Genomic DNA, 18,061 nt, shown 5'->3' with positions numbered 1-18,061 from the left:
GGGAAGCAAGACTGGAAAACATTCGAATACGCACTGCTCGAGACAATGCTGCACGTTTATTTAAATCTTGGTGCATTTCATTGCCATACTAATTATGATTACAGTCTTCATGCGAGTGTGGTCGTGGGAAATATGGAGAAATTATGCGTGTATTTGCAGAGCCATCAAATTTAAGAAAAAAGCACGAGGAATGTGTCGTGCGGGTACTGACAAAATTCAGTCCACTGAACTACTATTATCACCTGTGGAATCAGGTAGCACAAGCCAATCGAAACATGCAGATTAAGCATAAAGAAAAATTTAACAGAATTAAAACCCCAAACACGTTCTTTTCTTTAAGTGGATATAAATGTAAGTTAATGAAAGTATGCTTTTTTTCTCCATTGAAAAGCTGCAAAAGTTTTTTTTTTTTTTTTTTTTTTTCATTCAGAGGTATTTAGATCTTCTTTTATTATGTTCTTGATTAATATTATTATGAGCTATTTCTTCCATGAGTTTCTTTAAAATGTCATTACTATTCTCACTTCTTATTTTTAAGCATTTTATATCGAGCATATTTCAATTAATATGCATAATTATGTTGCATTTTTACGCGTATTTCCCCTCCGCCTTTCCCACTAACCACTCGATTGCCGTGAGGAGAAATACGCGGTGTATACTATTTCTGAAGCGGCGGCTTAAGCGACACATAGCACAATAGAAAGCACACAAAAAGGTACACTAATAGGAGTTAATTATTAGCGGTTTGAAGTCAAAGCAAAATTTATAAGTTCTATGTACATATATATGAATAGAAAATATATAAAAACATTTCAATGTGAATGTAACCTGTTTAGTACATGATTAATAATAGTAAACGGGTCACGTGATTCTATAAAAATGTTACACTACCTCTGTTAGAAAAGACGATGGCAATTTCTACGCGCATCGACGTAGCACGGCGAACAGCAATGAAGTCGGCGAAAAAAGCAATTTGCCGGGTGCGAAAATGAGCGTTTTCAGAGTTTTGCATTAATATCTCGGCTGATAAAAGTCATAGGAAGATGAGAATGGTCGAAATAGCTTCCCACAAATTTTTTGGAACCCGGAGGTACACTGCGCAAAAAAAAAGGGGTGCTTGAGACAGTTTTTATATCTCCCGTTCTACTGGGCCGATTGACGAAATTCAACTTGCGTTTTTCATGTCTCGAAAGCGCGACTTAGGATATGTATTAGACTTATATATAGCACTATTCTAATACCGGAATTTTGACATAAAATCAGAATTTTTCTGAAATGACATGCCAATTTTGTTCCATATTTTGATTCTACGACTCAAATGATGCCAAACTGCCGAGTTTCGTAAAAATTTCACGAGTAGGTTTTAAAAAATTAGCTCTCAAAATTTTAGCTCCTCCATGTTAATTGAATTTGATATATATTTATTAATATCTTTTTTTACTTGATTTTTTCCTTTCACATTTCGAAATTTAGGCATAATCCAAATATAATTAGCACATCTTTTATAGTTTATTTTTAAAATTTCTATTTTAAAATATTTTTATAAATTTTTCTAAAAAAATTGTATTATACCTTAAAATATTTTTTACATCCTGTTAAAGTAGATGTATTTCTAAGTATACCTGCAAAAAATTAGTTTTTTATTTAAAATTTTCTAAGATATACGTGAATTTATATATTGGCGCATTTTAAAATTTGGCATATTTTATATATATGCGACTTAAGTGTATCTTATATATATGCGGCTTAAGTTGTCGCCGATAGTTTATTGGTTGCTTGTGTAACTGCACTAGCCAATGGGGTGAAGTTGCCACGGCATTCAAATAGTCCATGTACACTGATACTATACATGCAGTTATCATTGTTTTCATTAAATTATCATGGTATTTAAGAACATTTAAATATTTTTAATTCATACAATTGTCGCTTATTATGCATTTAACTATATGGAACTACTCTTATATGCGCTCACAGGTCGCCAAATTTCTCGCCAAAACCCCACGGTGCCATATTACTATCTAAATTTTTTTGTCTACATTTCGAACTTTAAGCCTAAAATGTCTCCAAAAACCACGTTTAGATCACATAATTTAAGCTAAAAATCCGAAACAAAAACAAAAAATTTAGATAGCAAAAACGTAAAGTTTCTAACCAAAAATATTTTACAAGAATCCATATACACAGCGATATGTTCTAACTTAAAAAAAAAATCTACCAATTGCACAATCTAGGCAGCGAAAGAATATACGAACTACGCACACCTCGCTTTAATAAATTAACATAACAATAAATTTCAAAGAATACCATGTACACAGCATTCTGCTTAAACTTAAAAAAACATCTACGAATTGCACAATCTAGGCATTGCGCACAAATCAACAAAATAAACTAAAATAAATTACAAAAAATTCAAATAACAACAGAAATTCATAGTAAAAAAACATTGAACATAACCTTCTACAAAATAAAAGCAATAAAATAAAATTCACTTACCATAATACATACGTGAATAAAATTTCGCCAGTCACACAACGTCTGTCAACAAAAGTGCCACGAGTTTGCTATATCACATGTCTTTCTGTGATTCAAAATTTCGAAAGTAACGATAAAAATTTCTTCCAAAGTTAACTTACTACACGAAAACCACAATCCAAATCTTAAACTCCGCTGATAGCCACATACTTTAGCAGCAACCATTTGACTGCAAACCCACATAAGTCTATCAGAAACACCATTCTTCGTTCGACTTCTCATATCAGCTCCGCATTTCGTACACGCCAAACTCCGTTTTAAAAGACCTGACTCCCACAGAATATCCAAAAATGCACTTCTATCCGCACTTCTATCCGATACACAAAGTTTTCCGATTCGTGCATATATTTTTCAATGTTATCATAAATTAAAAGTTTCCAAATTACATGCTGAAAATTTTGTTGGGTAAGTATGCAAGTACATACTTCATATGTTCGCCTTTATGTTCAACTATATACTACTATATATAAATTTACCTTTAAAAAAATAATTCGTCGAAGTAGAAGGATGAGGTATTTTTATTTTTATATTTTATGCAGGCCTTTTATGGTTGATTATTGACTGGAAAGTCGTTGTATGTTTGTAGCTGGAAAGTCATTATTGCATGTCATGACAGGTTTTTCGTGATATGTTGCATATCAATGCAAGGAAATCGTTATTGAAAACAAAAACCATAATGTAAGAACAGGGAACCATATAAATTAAATACCATTAGTAAAACAAAGGATTGTAAAAAGGAGATTTTTAGGACAGCATATAAAACTGAAAATAATAATATATTAATGCAATTCGTGACTGCCTCTGCAATTGGAAATAATTATATTATTAAACTACACTTTGTCTTAAACACTTACAATAAATAAAATATTACTGAAAAATATCTGAGTATACTTCTTAATTTACCTAGGTATATAATAGCTCAAGAAAAAGCAACTTACTCTCTCCTATTAATCCTTTTCGGCACGCTACCTTTTAAAGTCGGAGTTTTAGTAAAAAAAAAAAAAAAAAAAAAAAGGTAGGCAGTCTAATTAGGCCTAGAGGAGTACACAAGTAAAATTTTGTGAAGATAGCACTTATCGTTTTAATTCTGTGGGTGTGCCTAAAGTGGGCAGACTGATTGAATAGAGCTTCGAAAAGAGAGCTGAAACGAGCATTGTTGTCAATGAACTGACCGACGAGCTGCGGAGAAACAAAGAATGCAGACTCTTAGTTGTCCTAGATGATCGGTGAGCCCGGTCTGGGCACACCTAGGGTTCGCCGTTTGATTTTAGGCAAGATTTCAAGGTAAAAATTTAAAACTAATATAGAATAAGGAGATTAGCGTATAGCCAAAAAAATAACATAGAAATTTCTTTTCAAAACAATTCCTTTTATACCCTAAAAAAAAAAATCTGGAAAATGATTGTCTTAATAACTAAACATGACTGGTTTGTGTTGAGCTGCCGTCTACTATAAATAAAGAAGGTTCACAGCAACCTATAGTTACGTATAAGTCCTCTTCGTTCAATTTTTCTGTGCGTACAGAAGGAAATTTTTAGGTGTGTTTAGACCGGACAGTCTGTGCCGCAAAGGGTTAAATCTCAGCTTTTACATTTCAACGCTCAGGCCCACCAGCGGCTGAGCGGTAATGTCGCTGAACACTGGTAGTTCGGTCCGAGGTTCGAATCCCGCGAACGGGCTGGCTGCATGGGTGTTTTCGTGGTTTTCCCCATGTGTAGCGTGTATACGAGCCAGTTTCCCTTAGAAAGTCCTCCACGAAGGCATCCCTCCCCTTCGGCAGATAGCCCTAGTGTACTTTGCCGTAATTAAATACACCACCACCATTTCAACGCCCAGTCCATGCTAGCCACCCAGTCGGTATAGTGGTCAGGGAAGCTGACTGCGATGCCGAAGGGCCTGAGTTCGAATCCCGGAGAAGGCATGGTTGTAACTGTCCGTCCCTGCATAGGAAAGACGATGGTGGCCCACCTATTAGGTGCCTCTAATAAAGAGACCACCACATCCGGCCTTTTATACATTAATGGACTGGGTTACATCTGTAATTGTTCACAATTTGGTATTGAAAAAAAAAAAAAAAAAAATTCAACGCAGTTACCGGTGTGTAGTTACTTCCTTGTACGAAGTAAAGGGAGTATTGTAATTGCGAAAAATTTCTTGTATCATATTTCAACGAAAATATCTATTTTGACCGCTCTCGGTTCCATTTGAACGAAATTTGTTTTTGCGTGACATCTGTACGTCAGGACAAAATAAAGTACTCTTCACTCTTCCAGAATGGATTGTAAAAGAGGTTTAAAATGGATTCAGAAGAGATTGTTTTTTTTTTTTTTTTTTTTTTTTTGTGACGCCTGTACCTACATACATATGTATCTCATATGACTCGAAAACGAGTAGCCTCAGAGCATTGAAATTTTGTATATGGGACTGCTATAACATGTAGTTGTACATCTCCCTTTTTCATCGCAATCGTATATGTAAATACTCATTCTGTTACCCGGCTCAGTAAACTCAGATTTTTATATGTTGGTTAATTGTGCAATTTTTGCTTTAAAGGTTATTGAATTATGTTGTTCTTACGTTCTCATTAAGGTTTTTATTCCTTTAGTTAATCTGCATTCAATAGTTGTAGAATTATCAACAATTTGAAAATTGTTTAAGAGGTACTAAGCCTACGGTTTGAAACTCTTAGTAGAATAATGAAATAAGTCAATTGGTGCATCAACTTCAGTTTTTTTTTTTTTTTTTTTTTTTCTCTCTCTCTCTCCCAAGTGGAACCAAAAATTAAATTAAAATTTTGTGTACCGAAAATTTTGTTTTCCTGCCCATTGAATGACTTGTTTATTTTGGCGTAGAAACTCTAGTGTTAACTGTTTTTAGCTGTATTTGGTGTTTTATGTTTTTCTGCATTTTACAATTTTTAATGAAGATGTTTCGAATTTTTATGTATTTTTGCCTTTCTGCGAAATAAGAGTTGAATTAATTTAATGAAATATATATCTATAATGAAATTCGAGGAAATAAGTGTAAATGAATTGCAGCAAAATTGTGTATAATTTAATAGGCTGTACAAGGAAGTGATGTAGTGTCCATTTCAGATTTTTGTTTTACATTAATATTACAGAATATACATTCTCGTTTAAATTTAACATTAAGGGAAAATGTTGGTGAAGTATTCTTCATATGCCTACTCCAAGTTTCCAATATTTAACGTCACATAAAAATGTTAAATCACAAAATTTGTGCTCCTGATATATTTTAAGCATCATATAGAAGCAAACTAAAATGTGAATCTGACAAAAGTGATGGGCGTTTCATTTTCATTAAATATTTCAATTTTAACACTGTAAGACGACATTACAGGATTTATCTATATTACATTTTATTTAATAAATATTCGTATTTGAGGTTAAAAGTTTATATGCATTAAGACTGAATTAATTTCATGTTTTATTTCAGCATCTAGAATTTCGAAAAGAATTCGACGAAGATTATCTGCTGAATGAATATAAGCCATCAGAGGTAATATTTTAAGTTTCAAAAATCGTAATTTAGAGTAGCAAACCTGTAATTCAAACACAGAACTGAAGAATTGAGATTTATATTGATAGTGTATTATAGTGTTATAGTTATGTCCTATGTAAGTATATGCGTAAAGTCTTTAACGACGTACGTTAAGACAATGTCCATCAAACTTTCTTGAGACTTTAAGGAGGCTCATACTTTTTAAATTCCTTATGATCTTCGAATATGTGACTGTTGCGAGAATTGGGATATTTTTATTTATTTTAAAAGCAATTACTTCCAACTTTTTACAGCTGAGTACATAATATAGCTGCTTTGGGAACTAGTAACCAGAAAGTTTGTGTTACCACAAATATTTTTGTAATTTTATCCACTTTTAAACAAACTTTTTCGTCATGTTTCACCTTGCGCGCATGATATTTTAAAAATGGCTAATGGTACATACTTGAAATTGGATGGAATTCTTTATACGGATACTATTTTCTAACTGAACCAAAAATCTGATGAATAGTTTAATATTAAAAAATTTATGCACGAAAAAATTGCAGATTTTTTAATAAAATGCATTTTATAAACTCAACTCCAAATAAAATAAAAATTTAACATGAAATTCATTTTTGGTTCACAGTAGTTTCCAAATGTTATAAAAGCTATGTATTACATATAGAATTAAATTATGCAACAGAATGTTTTAAACTGTGCGCGGAAGGTGGAAACATGACGAAACATTTTGTCACAAAGCGGATTAAATTATAAAAATATTTGTGGCAACACAAACTTTCTGACTATTATTTCAGAAAGCAGCTATATTATGTAGTCAGCTGTAGTAAAAAGTTGGAAGTAATTGCTTTTAAAATGAATAAGTTATCCCAATTCTTGCAACAGTCACATATTCGAAGATCTTATAAGTGTTTTAAGATGTATGAGTCCCCTTAACAGCACATAAACAGGTCATTGTTTACTCTTATGCAATCTTATGCAACTGATTTTTGTAATTTACTTTGATAAGTTACTTTCTCTCCTTTTTTCGCATGACTTTGTGGTGTAAGAGGCAAACTCGTCGCCTATTCCAGAGGTTCAGGGTTCGAGTCCTGTCCAGGGCGCGTTTGTCACGTCTTCTGCTTAAAAAAAAAAAAAAAAAAAAAAAAAAAAAAAAAGACTTTAGTAACTTTAAAGTAGCACCCGAACTGTAAAGTGGTGGGCGATATTTTGTCACCACCAGAATTTGGCGATTGGGAATCTAATCCCCAGTCGCCCTTCAAAAGGGGGAGTATATAAAGTAGTTTTTTCCTCCTTCCAAGCATGCCTTCGTAGTGTAATTGTAAGCACAATCGAGAAGTCCATGATTCGAATCACGGCGAGTCACTGCACATTCACCTCTCCTGCCTCAAAAAAACCTAATGACTCTACAAAAATTGTAGGACTTTTTTTGATTTTTAAAGTACCTCCAAAGTATTTTTAAACTCGTTAAAGCGTGTGCCATAAAGAATTGACTTCGTTATTATCATTATTATTATTTGGGAGTTTTTTTTAATACTGTTAATTTTCAACCCCATTGATTCGTATATGATGTACTACGTCAATGTAGAATGTGCTATGTCAGCAATACAGCAATACCCAAAAACTAGATAAATCTGTACCGTAGTACTGTGTTAGAAGCACTTTTGCCAATTTTAGCAGTACTACAAATGTTTATAATTGACAGTCGGTTATATGTACATATAATAAAATCAGAAAAGGAGATTGATTTAATTTTTGGTTTAATTCTTTTTTCTTGATTATTTAATTAATTTCGCAGCATATTACATGACTTTAATAATTTATTATCTTAATTAATTTCGCAGCATATTGCATGATTTTAATAATTTATAATCTTAATTTGAAAATTCTCAGTTTAATTTATATATAAATTAAATGCATTTTAAAAATTAGTGAAACAGATTATTAAGAACGAAATTAAGCTTTATATTATTAAATGTATGTACTGCTTTTAAATCTTTTAACTTTGCCAAACATTTATAATTTGAGTGATAAATTAAATATCTTACAGACCGTTGAATGACAGGTATACGCAGAGGTGGGCGGGAAACCATAATTTCACCATTTGTCGACAGGTATAGCTACCGCACAAATTGTGCAACTCCGCGTTAATGTTAAAGAAAAGTTAGTCAAGAGGTTGAGAAAGGCTGATCTACAGTTACTACTTATTCCATGCAGTTTCTACTCCTTTTTCACAAGTATTCGTTGTAGAAATTTTATTTATCCTGTTGGTTTGTCATAATTTTCCCATCATTCAACAATAAACGAACTTATGTTTTTTAGATAAAGCTTCTCAATTGGGAGTGCAATGTCCTTCTTTTCTGTCGTACGTTACCTCAAATTAATCTTCAATATTTTTTCTGTTTCAGTTTTTAGTGAAATATCTTCTTCCACCTTTGCTAGGATATGATAAATTTGGTTGTCCTGTTCGATTAATATATGTTGGTCCAACAGATATCAAAGGTAACTAACTGTTAAGTATTTATACAGGAGTGTCATTTATAAATGCTTTAATTTATTTCTGTTGCTTAAAACGTAAATTTACAGAATTCAAGAAAATTTGAGTTTCTCATAAAATTTTACAGCTAATGGTAAATTCAACTCATTTATAAAATTAGTTGATTCAACAGTTTCTTATAAAATTTTACGGAATTCAAGAAAATTTGAGATTTAAGCTTATTTGCAATCATTAATAGTTTAGAATCTGAATGTTAAGAATGTATAAATACTTATTTTGTGTTGGTTTATTATTGTTTATTTATTTGTTATTTTACTTATATTTATGTTTATATTTATTTATTTGTTATTTCTTTTTCTTTTGAATTCGCTGTACGAAGTAAAGGAAGTATTCTAATGGTGAAAATTTTCGAGTCTCATATTTCAGTGAAAATATCCATTTTGACCGCTCTCGAATTAATTTAGACGATTTTTTTGCGTGACATCTGTACGTACCGATGAAATAGAGGACTATTTCAAAATTGATTGTAAAATAGATTCAGGTAAGGTATTTTCCTGACGTCTGTACATACTTACGTACGGATGTATGTATTTCGCACAACCCATGTCCCATGTACAAAATCTTAATTACTTAAGTCCCATGTAATTAAGTCATGATGTTAATTACAACAGTCCCATGTAATTCAGACATGCTGTTAATTACAACAGTCCCATGTAATTAAGACATGCTGTTAATTACAGCAGTCCCATGTAATTAAGTCATGCTGTTAATTACAAGTCCCATGTAATTAAGAAATGCTATTAATTACAGCAGTCCCATGTACAAAATTTCAACGTTCTACATGGGATTGCTGTAACGTGTAGTAGGGCATTTTTTGTTGCAATCTGTAGCATCAAACTTATATATATTAAAAAAAAAAAAAAAAAAAAAAAAGAGGGATGGTTTTGCTCTTCGCGAATACGCAACCTTTAACCTCTTCGTCGTGAGTAACGCGTCTAGCGCGTTCAAGTGAAACTTCCGCAGGGCGGCCGTAACGCGCCTCAAGCGTTCTTCTACATTTTAAAACTTTTAAACGTTTAAAACGCTTTCTAAATGTTTACTTGTTTGAGTTTTTATTTTTCTTTGTTCTAATACCTCCTAGAGGGTAGCACTGATCAGGCATTCTATTTCTAATTGAATTTGCCCCGGGTTTTATGAATATTCGCGCCATTTTACATAAGATACAAGACAGTGAGAGATGGCTTCAACGCCTACTCAGCAGGAAAAGAGAAAAAGTGAGGTTGTGAATTGGAAAGACAAGAAGGATATACGTTTGATGAGTACAGTCCATAATAACTCGATGATTGATGTTGGAACATGGGAAAAAACTGTAAAAAAAACAATAATTATAAAAGATTACAACAACAAAATGGGAGGAGTGGACCGCGTGGATCAGATGTTATCAAATTACCCTGCTGTTAGAAATAAGCAGAGATATTATTTTTTTCATTATGCTTTATTTCCTTATAATTTTACTTAATATTTATTGACATTCATCCACTACGAAAGTCATGTATGGAAAGTTATGATGTACAGAGAAAACGACATTACACGCTACGAAAAACAGACGGCCGCTGGAGGGGAAATTTTCGCGGACAGGAGAGAACGGCGAAAGGGTTAATTTATTTTCTGCAATTCAGGATCTTTCCCCTAGACGAGTACCTTCCAGAACATTCGCGCCTATTACATAACTGCTACTATAAATACTGAGTGCGCGCCATTTTGCGTCAGAAGCTTCTCTTTCCCTGTGCTATGCTAGGACCTATGCTGCTACGCTTCTCATCTTTCTTTCTTTGTTAGAATGTTATGACGCAGAAAGTCAAAATTTAATCGTACTCAGTAACTCATTATTGAATATGTAATTTGGACAACTTTGTCGGAAAAGGAAATTGATCTGCTATTTGAATTAAATAAATATGTGCAATTAAAAGTGAAACTCCTCTTTGTATCGTCATTGGATATCCTCCTTACCACTCTCCAAAAACCATGCCTGAACTTTGATGCCAAGCTTCATCACGACTGCCGAAATATCACACACACACACACATATATATATGTACATGTTTGAATATAATTAAAAAGCAATAAAAAATGGTTAATTATTTATTTGCTGTTATAGCTTGAAGAAGGTGTCTTATTTTCGCTTAACATGCAAAGTCTTATCCTAGTAAAATAAAACCAAAAATATGATCATGAGTCAAAATGATAGACAAAAAGAAGGGAAAGATTTTAGCAGCAGCCACTTGGCAAAAGTCGCTACTGCGGAAGCATTAAGACATTTAAATTTATCATCCATCCTCCCTTACACACAATCGGTTATTTATAGTATTTTTTTTTTTTTTTTTTAGTCCAAAGGGATTTGAATCCCGAAGGACTATTAGTTTCGTTTTGGCATTTTGCGTCGGACTCATAAATGTCGGTTCACTTTTCAAACTGTTGCCACAAAATGTTAGAGTCCTGCATTATATTTGAAGAAATTAAATAATGAAAAATCTGCATAAATGTATGTATATTTCTCGTATTGTGATAAAACAACGGTACATAGAGTCATCGAATTTTGAATAACGTAATCCTCCAACGAATATGAGCATGTGGAAGACCAAATTTGAAATTTGAAATTTGTTTTATGATCGATTTCCTATTTTTTAAAACTTTGACGAATTTTTGATTAACAAACTCAAGGATTTCAAAGCGAGCAATGGCAACGTTGTGCAGAAAAAACATTTTTATCTCCAGCGCGTGAGTCTCTGTATCGGAAATTCTAAAGATATGCTCGTTTTAAAACTATTTTGCGATATTGCTGTTGCACTGGATCTTATGGTTTAAGTGCGAGGAACATGATATTTAATAAAGAAAGGTAACACACAAAATGTTAAAAAACGCCCCTTTGGACGTATAAAATCTGAAACATTTCAGATTTTTTTTTTTTTTTTTTTAATCTTTGAAATTAACTTCCTTCTGAATTCGAAGTTTTGATATCAGTAAGAAATTAAAGGGTAAAAAATGTGTCCGCTTTTGTGCTCAGGGCCGCCGCTAGACATTTACTGCCCTATGCAATATCTGCAATTTCTAAATTCTGCCTAGTGCCTGCCTAAGTCCTAAAAATTTTTGCTCCCCTTACATTCTGCCGCCCCGTGGAGCAGCACAAAATGTGTCGGTAGCAGTGCCAGCCTACCATTATTTTCTACTCGTTTTTTAATTTATAAAACGCATTAGTGAATAAATAAATGTACATATATCTTTTTAAAATTTGGAAAAGGAGGAGCGATGGGCATCTAACAATGGTGAAAGGGTTGTTTTTGGGGAAAAAAGTTGAGAAACACAGCTTTAAGGGTTATATGTCATTAGTGAACTAACAATTATTAAAACTTGGTTTCTCCCACTGGAAAAAAAAATGGCATTGTCTTCTAAAATAGAGCAAAAAAAGATAACTTCTGTAATAATATTTTGAAAGGTGTTATATTTGGAAATTCCAAAGATCTTTCAATAGCTACTCTTCATGTAATTAATCACTGAACTTTTAATAACCTTTTGATTACATCAGTTTGATTCAACAGAAAGGCATATCTTTTTAAAGCAAATTTTAAAACAGGTTTGAAATTCCATCGGTTTCATTGCATGAATTGCCGTTGTAATATTAACATGTGCATGTTAGCAGGCCATGTTCGCTACATATAGAAAATGTTTACAAAGAAAATTTCTTGCTAGAAACATATGAAATGTTCAATGTAATGAAAGGCGGTTGCGAACGAACATTAGTTTTAAAAAAAAGTGGCTGAACGTTAAAATAATTGCATTGCAAGTCATTTCCTGGTAAAGTAGACTAATTCGGAAAATTTTTTCGCGCTTGTTTTATTAGTGGGAGCCATTTCTTTTAGGCATTTTTGTACATTAATTTTTCTATAAAGGCAAATACGGAATGTATGCTGTTCCGTAATTAACTACTTTTATGTTAGTAACATTTATCACTAGTTTATTTTCTACCAGTGTCTTTGTTACAAGAGAAGTTTCGGAGTTTATTTTCTACCAATGTCTTTGTTACAAGAGAAATTTTGTAGTTTATTTTCTGTGTTCTGTAATCAATTTATATGTGACGAGGGAATAAATTCCTCCTCATTCAATATATATTCATTCTTATTCATTCATATATATCTTATTCTGAATAAGTTTTTTGTTTTCAGGATTAATGAGTTGTGTTCGGAGGCCAGAAATCCGAAGATGCGTGACGTGGTTTCTCGATAAAGATAAAGCAGAAATGAAAAAGCGCAGCGCAGAGGTAATTCATTGTTTCATTGACTTTATTTACTCCACGCATGTATTTTATTTTTTAAGCTAAACTCAGAACAGAAAATAATGACTTAACAGATATACACGCTCATACTCTCAAATATTCAATAACAGTTTACGGCTTTATATTTCTTGCCAAAGAATTAAGGTACATTACGTACATTTTTGAGTCAATTTCTGCATTCAAATCTTCATCTAAAACTACGGTTTATAACAAAAAGATAAATATACTCATCATTTCGTAGGAATATTATTGCAGAATAAATCTATAAAAAATTGAAGAGTTTCATAAGATTTTATTTAATAGCTTAGATTTAATTTTATTCAGGACTTGTTAACCTTTGATAAAATAATAAGTATATTAATTCAACACACTTGGATTTATGGAAATCATGATTGCTTACATTGTTTGATAAATGCAAAATAATATGTTTCAATTTAGTAATTTACTTCCATCTCACTGATTAACTAAATGAAATGAATTCTATTTAGGGTACTGTTAACTAATTTTTTCGTGCAACATTTAATGTTTATTGCATCCGAGCAATAACTCATCCTGTAGTTTATCTGCTTGCAATTAAAATTGTTACAACTTGAAGGCGGAATGTTACAAACGTCAGATTTGCATGAAAATATGCGTCGCGTAAGAAAATTTCCCACCAATACGTGCCGGTATTCAGCCGCGTCAGGATAATGGCACTGCAGTTTACCATTCTACAACATTACTGCTCGTGTTGGTCGGGTTTCTATGCCTGGAACCATACTGAACACCATGCAGAATGTCATCGGTCTCAGGCTGCTAACACTCAAGAAGTCAGACATGCTGTACCCTCTGACTTGCGAGATTGTACAGCCATATCACATATCCTGAGTCAGGAACTTGGCTTGTGTGCAGGATGACAAGTGTTCACACGGATATTGCAACAACGACTGCACCACCGCGGACTGTCTCTGCACTATGGACCATTGTTGCAAGTTCCGTTGATGTTTCTGCAGACACAGACGCGCCTACGACAAACGATGTTTTCGTTCATTTTCTCGGGCAGATCAGATGAATATTGTTTCCCCATACAGAATCATGATGAACGTATCTGTGCCTGGAGGCACCGAGGACGAACATTGCCAGCTTGCATTTCAGATCCTATGAACGCAGCCTGTGGCTTGTTTGTATGGGTGCAACTGAGATTTAGATTCTGAAATGGGGATAGAAGCTGTTACATTCTGAAGTGACGATGGTTGTGCTCTATTTTTGAGGCTTGCGCAATGCAATCTTTCAACAGTACCCCCCTCCGTTGTATACATGCATTTTGCCTGTACTATCCTGACTTTTCTCAATACAGAGGGTGTTTGACTGTTGCCATGGCTAGCAAGTTCTTCAGATCCCTCACCCACTGTCAACGTTTGGTCATGGGTAGCCAAGAGACTGTTACGCCACCACCTCCAGCCATTACGATTGATGAACTTTGACATAGAGCTGAAACCGTATGCAGTGCATCTGTCATCCAAGTTCAATTCGACTCAATGCCCAGCCAGATTACAGGAATTGTTGCTCCCAAAAGTGGCGGCTCTGTGTATTAAATTCTGCACTCTGTGCACGCCAAACCACCTGAAAATGTAATCATACAATTAATAAGATTCTGCTATTTGCTTTCCTACCTGATGCAACAAGTTTAATGGCTAGCAAGTATTTATGGAGAAATGTTGCTTATTGTTTATGTGAAAGATTTTACAAATTCTCTTAGAGATTTTCAGTTCATGTAGCTTTTATTATAGCTAATCCCTTGTTAGTTTCTCTTTGAAACTTTCTTGTCTGATTAAATATTATAGTTTTTATTTTTTTAAACCTAAAAACATTTTTGCTTGAAAAAGCAAGCAAATATTTTTCATTGGCATCATTTTCATATTATTTGAAGTATATTTATAATTTATATAAACTATGTAATTTTAAGAAAGTAAGATTAAATTTATTCTTTATTTATCATCAGATGTCTTTATTTAGTAGAAAATGAATTTTAATAATTACTTCTTATTAATTTCAGTTAGTTGGAAAATGATTGAAATACGAGTAGTTTATTTATAATCACTTTATGAACTACAGTATTCTACTAATTTAAATTTGAATAAAAAATTTTATATTGGTAAACGTTTGTTTATTAAGCATATGTGAACCTTTGTGCAGTAAGAAGATATGAATAAACTAACTAATAAAGAAAGAATTGCGATTTTAAGATATTTGGAAGCTTCTGAATTTAAAATTAAATAATTATTTTCTCCCTTTTTGTACCATAATTTGTTTTTAATTATCTTCTTATTTAGTGTGTTATGAGAATTTGAAACACAAATCAATGTGTAACTTTTAGAAATTAATTAAGAAATCTTCTGAATTTATCGATTTTAAACATGAAAATATATACCTTGAATCAAAAACGCATTTTAATTATGTTGAGAACGAGCACTGTCTTTGGAATATCGATTAATCGCATTTTATGCTTTTCTGAAAGAGCTTAAGTTCAAGATAAATCAGCTAAGGATATTTATAGGAACAATTAACATAAGTGAAAAAATTTTTTTTTTTTTTTTTTTTTTTGCAAAATTTAATTTTAAGTATCCTGTCTATGCTATTTTGGGATAATTGTTATTGCGTGTTATCTTATATTATCAATTGTACTTTGTTACTCTATCTATTAATAAGATGGGAATTTTTTAAAAATGTCTCATTTATAATAGAATTCGGTACTTACGTATTATCGCAACCAGGTTGGCGCGATTTGTAAGTTTGAGTAAAAAAGTATGAATAGAAAGAAAATGTACATTTATTAATTACAGATAATTTTTAATACAGTTTTTTATATTATTTTCTTTTAAAATATAAAATAGCAATTAAACCCTTCCGGTTTCGAATTTGAATAAGTTACAGAACTATTTTTTCGGCGGAAATCTTTTGGCTATTGCTTTTAGCACTGATTGAAAACCGTATTCGCCATAACCATGTACACAACTTATTTTTACTTAAAAAAAGATCCCAGAATTGCACAAAAATGGCATTGCGCACACTCTTGACTTTATCCGTGTACACTGCTATTTTCTCATAAATTACAAAAATTTGCACGAAAATGCAGGAAAATTTTGTGAATCTCCACATTTTGTGAATCTTTTTACAAAACTACGTATAACACGTAGGGTTGCCGTAAGTAGGGTCGCCAAATTTGGCAATTTATGCGAATTTTGGCCTGGTGGCGTTAATACGTAAGTAGTTAGAATTCTTATATATTTTTTCTGTTAATTAAATGACTGTTATTGCCATCTAATTTAATTTTCAGTTTATGGAGAGAATATAAAAATAGTGCAAGTCATCATGCTATGAATTTTACTGTATTTATCTGTTGAAATGGTATCAACAATTAGTTCTATTGCTTATAAAATGAATATTTATACTGTCTTTGCAAATTCATTTATTACAATGTTATTGTTTTTTATGTAATGAAGATTCTATGTGTAGAACTTTGGAATCAATTTACATCTTAAGCAATTAAAAAGCATTCTTTTCCTTTCAATAGACAGGCAAATATGTGGAACAAAGAACTTTCATTTTTGATCTCAATGGACTGAGTATCAGACAGATTTACCACAGAGATGGTAAGATGCATTAAATACTTTTCTTAAAGTATGTTTCTTCAATATGTAAGACAACGTAGTAATCTTCTGATAATATCCATGCTTGGAATATACTTAGATGCCTTTTGCAGTTCTTATGCTTCCTTTCCCTAGGCTTTATAAATTGATTGTTTTAGCTGTGAACGAGTACACAGGGTGTTTCAGCAAATCTGTTACAAACTTAAGGTAAGATAGTGTACACTTGGACGATGAAAAAACACATAGCAATGCATGTTCAGAAACACTTTCTTCATGCAATAGTGACGACACAGAACACAAGAAAGGAAGGACATGAGTAAATTGAGAATATATGTTTATTAGGATTAATGCAGCTGAAACCAAGAAATAAGAAGAAAAACAGACGATCGCCATCAAAAGGTGTTCGAAATTATGTTCGAAACGTATCCTCAGCATGAGATCGGCAGGGGTGCTCCGTTGCCTTGGCCAGCAAGATCGCCAGTCCTCACTTGCACTGACTACTTCCTCTGGGAAGTAGATAAAACACTGGTGTACGAAACTCCCGTTAGAAGTTCTGAGAAAATCCGGGACATGACCGTTATTTTCCAGAACATCAGATCTTCCATGTGCCGGAGATGTGAGGGCTGCATCAGGGTCCGGGTAATTTCGAACACCTTTGATGATGATCGTTGTTTATTTTGTACTTATTTCTTGATTTCTGCTGTACGAAGCATGATAAACATTTTTTCTCAACCTGTTCTTGTTCTTCCTTTCTTGTGTTTTGTGTTGCTGTTACCGCGTCAGGAAAGTCTTTTCCACAATGCACTGCTGTGTGATTTTCATCATCTGTGTGTACTTTGTCTCTCCTGAAAGTTAGTAACCGATTTGTTGAATAGTTTTCTGGTCAGAGTATTAATGGGTTTTCGGCCACTTAACCTCCCAACAAGTTGCAGTGAGGAAACCCACCAATAAACTTGTGGATTAAATAAATTCAAAACAGTTTCAATTCCCGATAAATAAGCTGGTACGGGTTTTATTGGCTTTTCTCTTGTTTTTAATAGGAATGTAAGTCAAATTCCTTTAGTAAGTCCCTCACATAAGCACTTTACCAGAAACGAAAACCCAGCAAACTTACTATTTATAACCAATAGTTCTGTTATCCACAGGCATCTAGCAAAACATTACTTTTACCAATAGCAGACTTTCTACAGAAGGCAGGAATAGGCTGTAACAAGAAAATAATCCTTATTAACCAGTTAACTGTGACGCTGTCGTTTAAGAGTGCGCACCGTTTTGTGTCGCCAGAATCGAGCCATGACGAGTACGTTGCGCTGGTAAGATATTGGATGAAAAAGATGGGTTTATTTTATAAAATTTGAAAATTTTATTGCTAATATTTACTTATTTGGTTAACAGAAGCATATATTACATACATATTAAACTAAAAACGCAATGAATTAAATTAAGTATTATGCATATAAAAGTAAGAATTTAAATTCCGGCTGTGGAGTGATATTCAGCGAAGCAGGGTACATACACAATGGGACTTTGCAAATCGAACACTAGTGACGC

The 18,061-nt window shown here is 32.9% G+C and overlaps 1 protein-coding gene across 5 annotated transcripts in view; it reads left to right on the top strand.

The window, feature by feature from the left end:
- Nucleotides 1-18,061, top strand: part of LOC118201852 (SEC14-like protein 2) — an 89,933-nt gene that overhangs the window by 55,892 nt on the left and 15,980 nt on the right. For all 5 annotated transcript variants that reach the window (XM_035374014.2, XM_085814548.1, XM_035374012.2 and 2 more), the window contains 4 exons: nt 5,989-6,051; nt 8,463-8,556; nt 12,772-12,866; nt 16,435-16,513. In XM_035374014.2, coding sequence (XP_035229905.1) covers nt 5,989-6,051; nt 8,463-8,556; nt 12,772-12,866; nt 16,435-16,513 — 331 coding nt within the window. The remainder of the gene's footprint in view (nt 1-5,988; nt 6,052-8,462; nt 8,557-12,771; nt 12,867-16,434; nt 16,514-18,061) is intronic.

This window comes from Stegodyphus dumicola, chromosome 4 (genome assembly GCF_044657685.1).
Source record: "Stegodyphus dumicola isolate Sdum_Otavi_A_Nest chromosome 4, ASM4465768v1".
Lineage (NCBI taxonomy): Eukaryota > Metazoa > Arthropoda > Arachnida > Araneae > Eresidae > Stegodyphus > Stegodyphus dumicola.
Note: the sequence above shows the minus strand (reverse complement) of the source record. Positions and strands in the feature narration are given on the sequence as shown.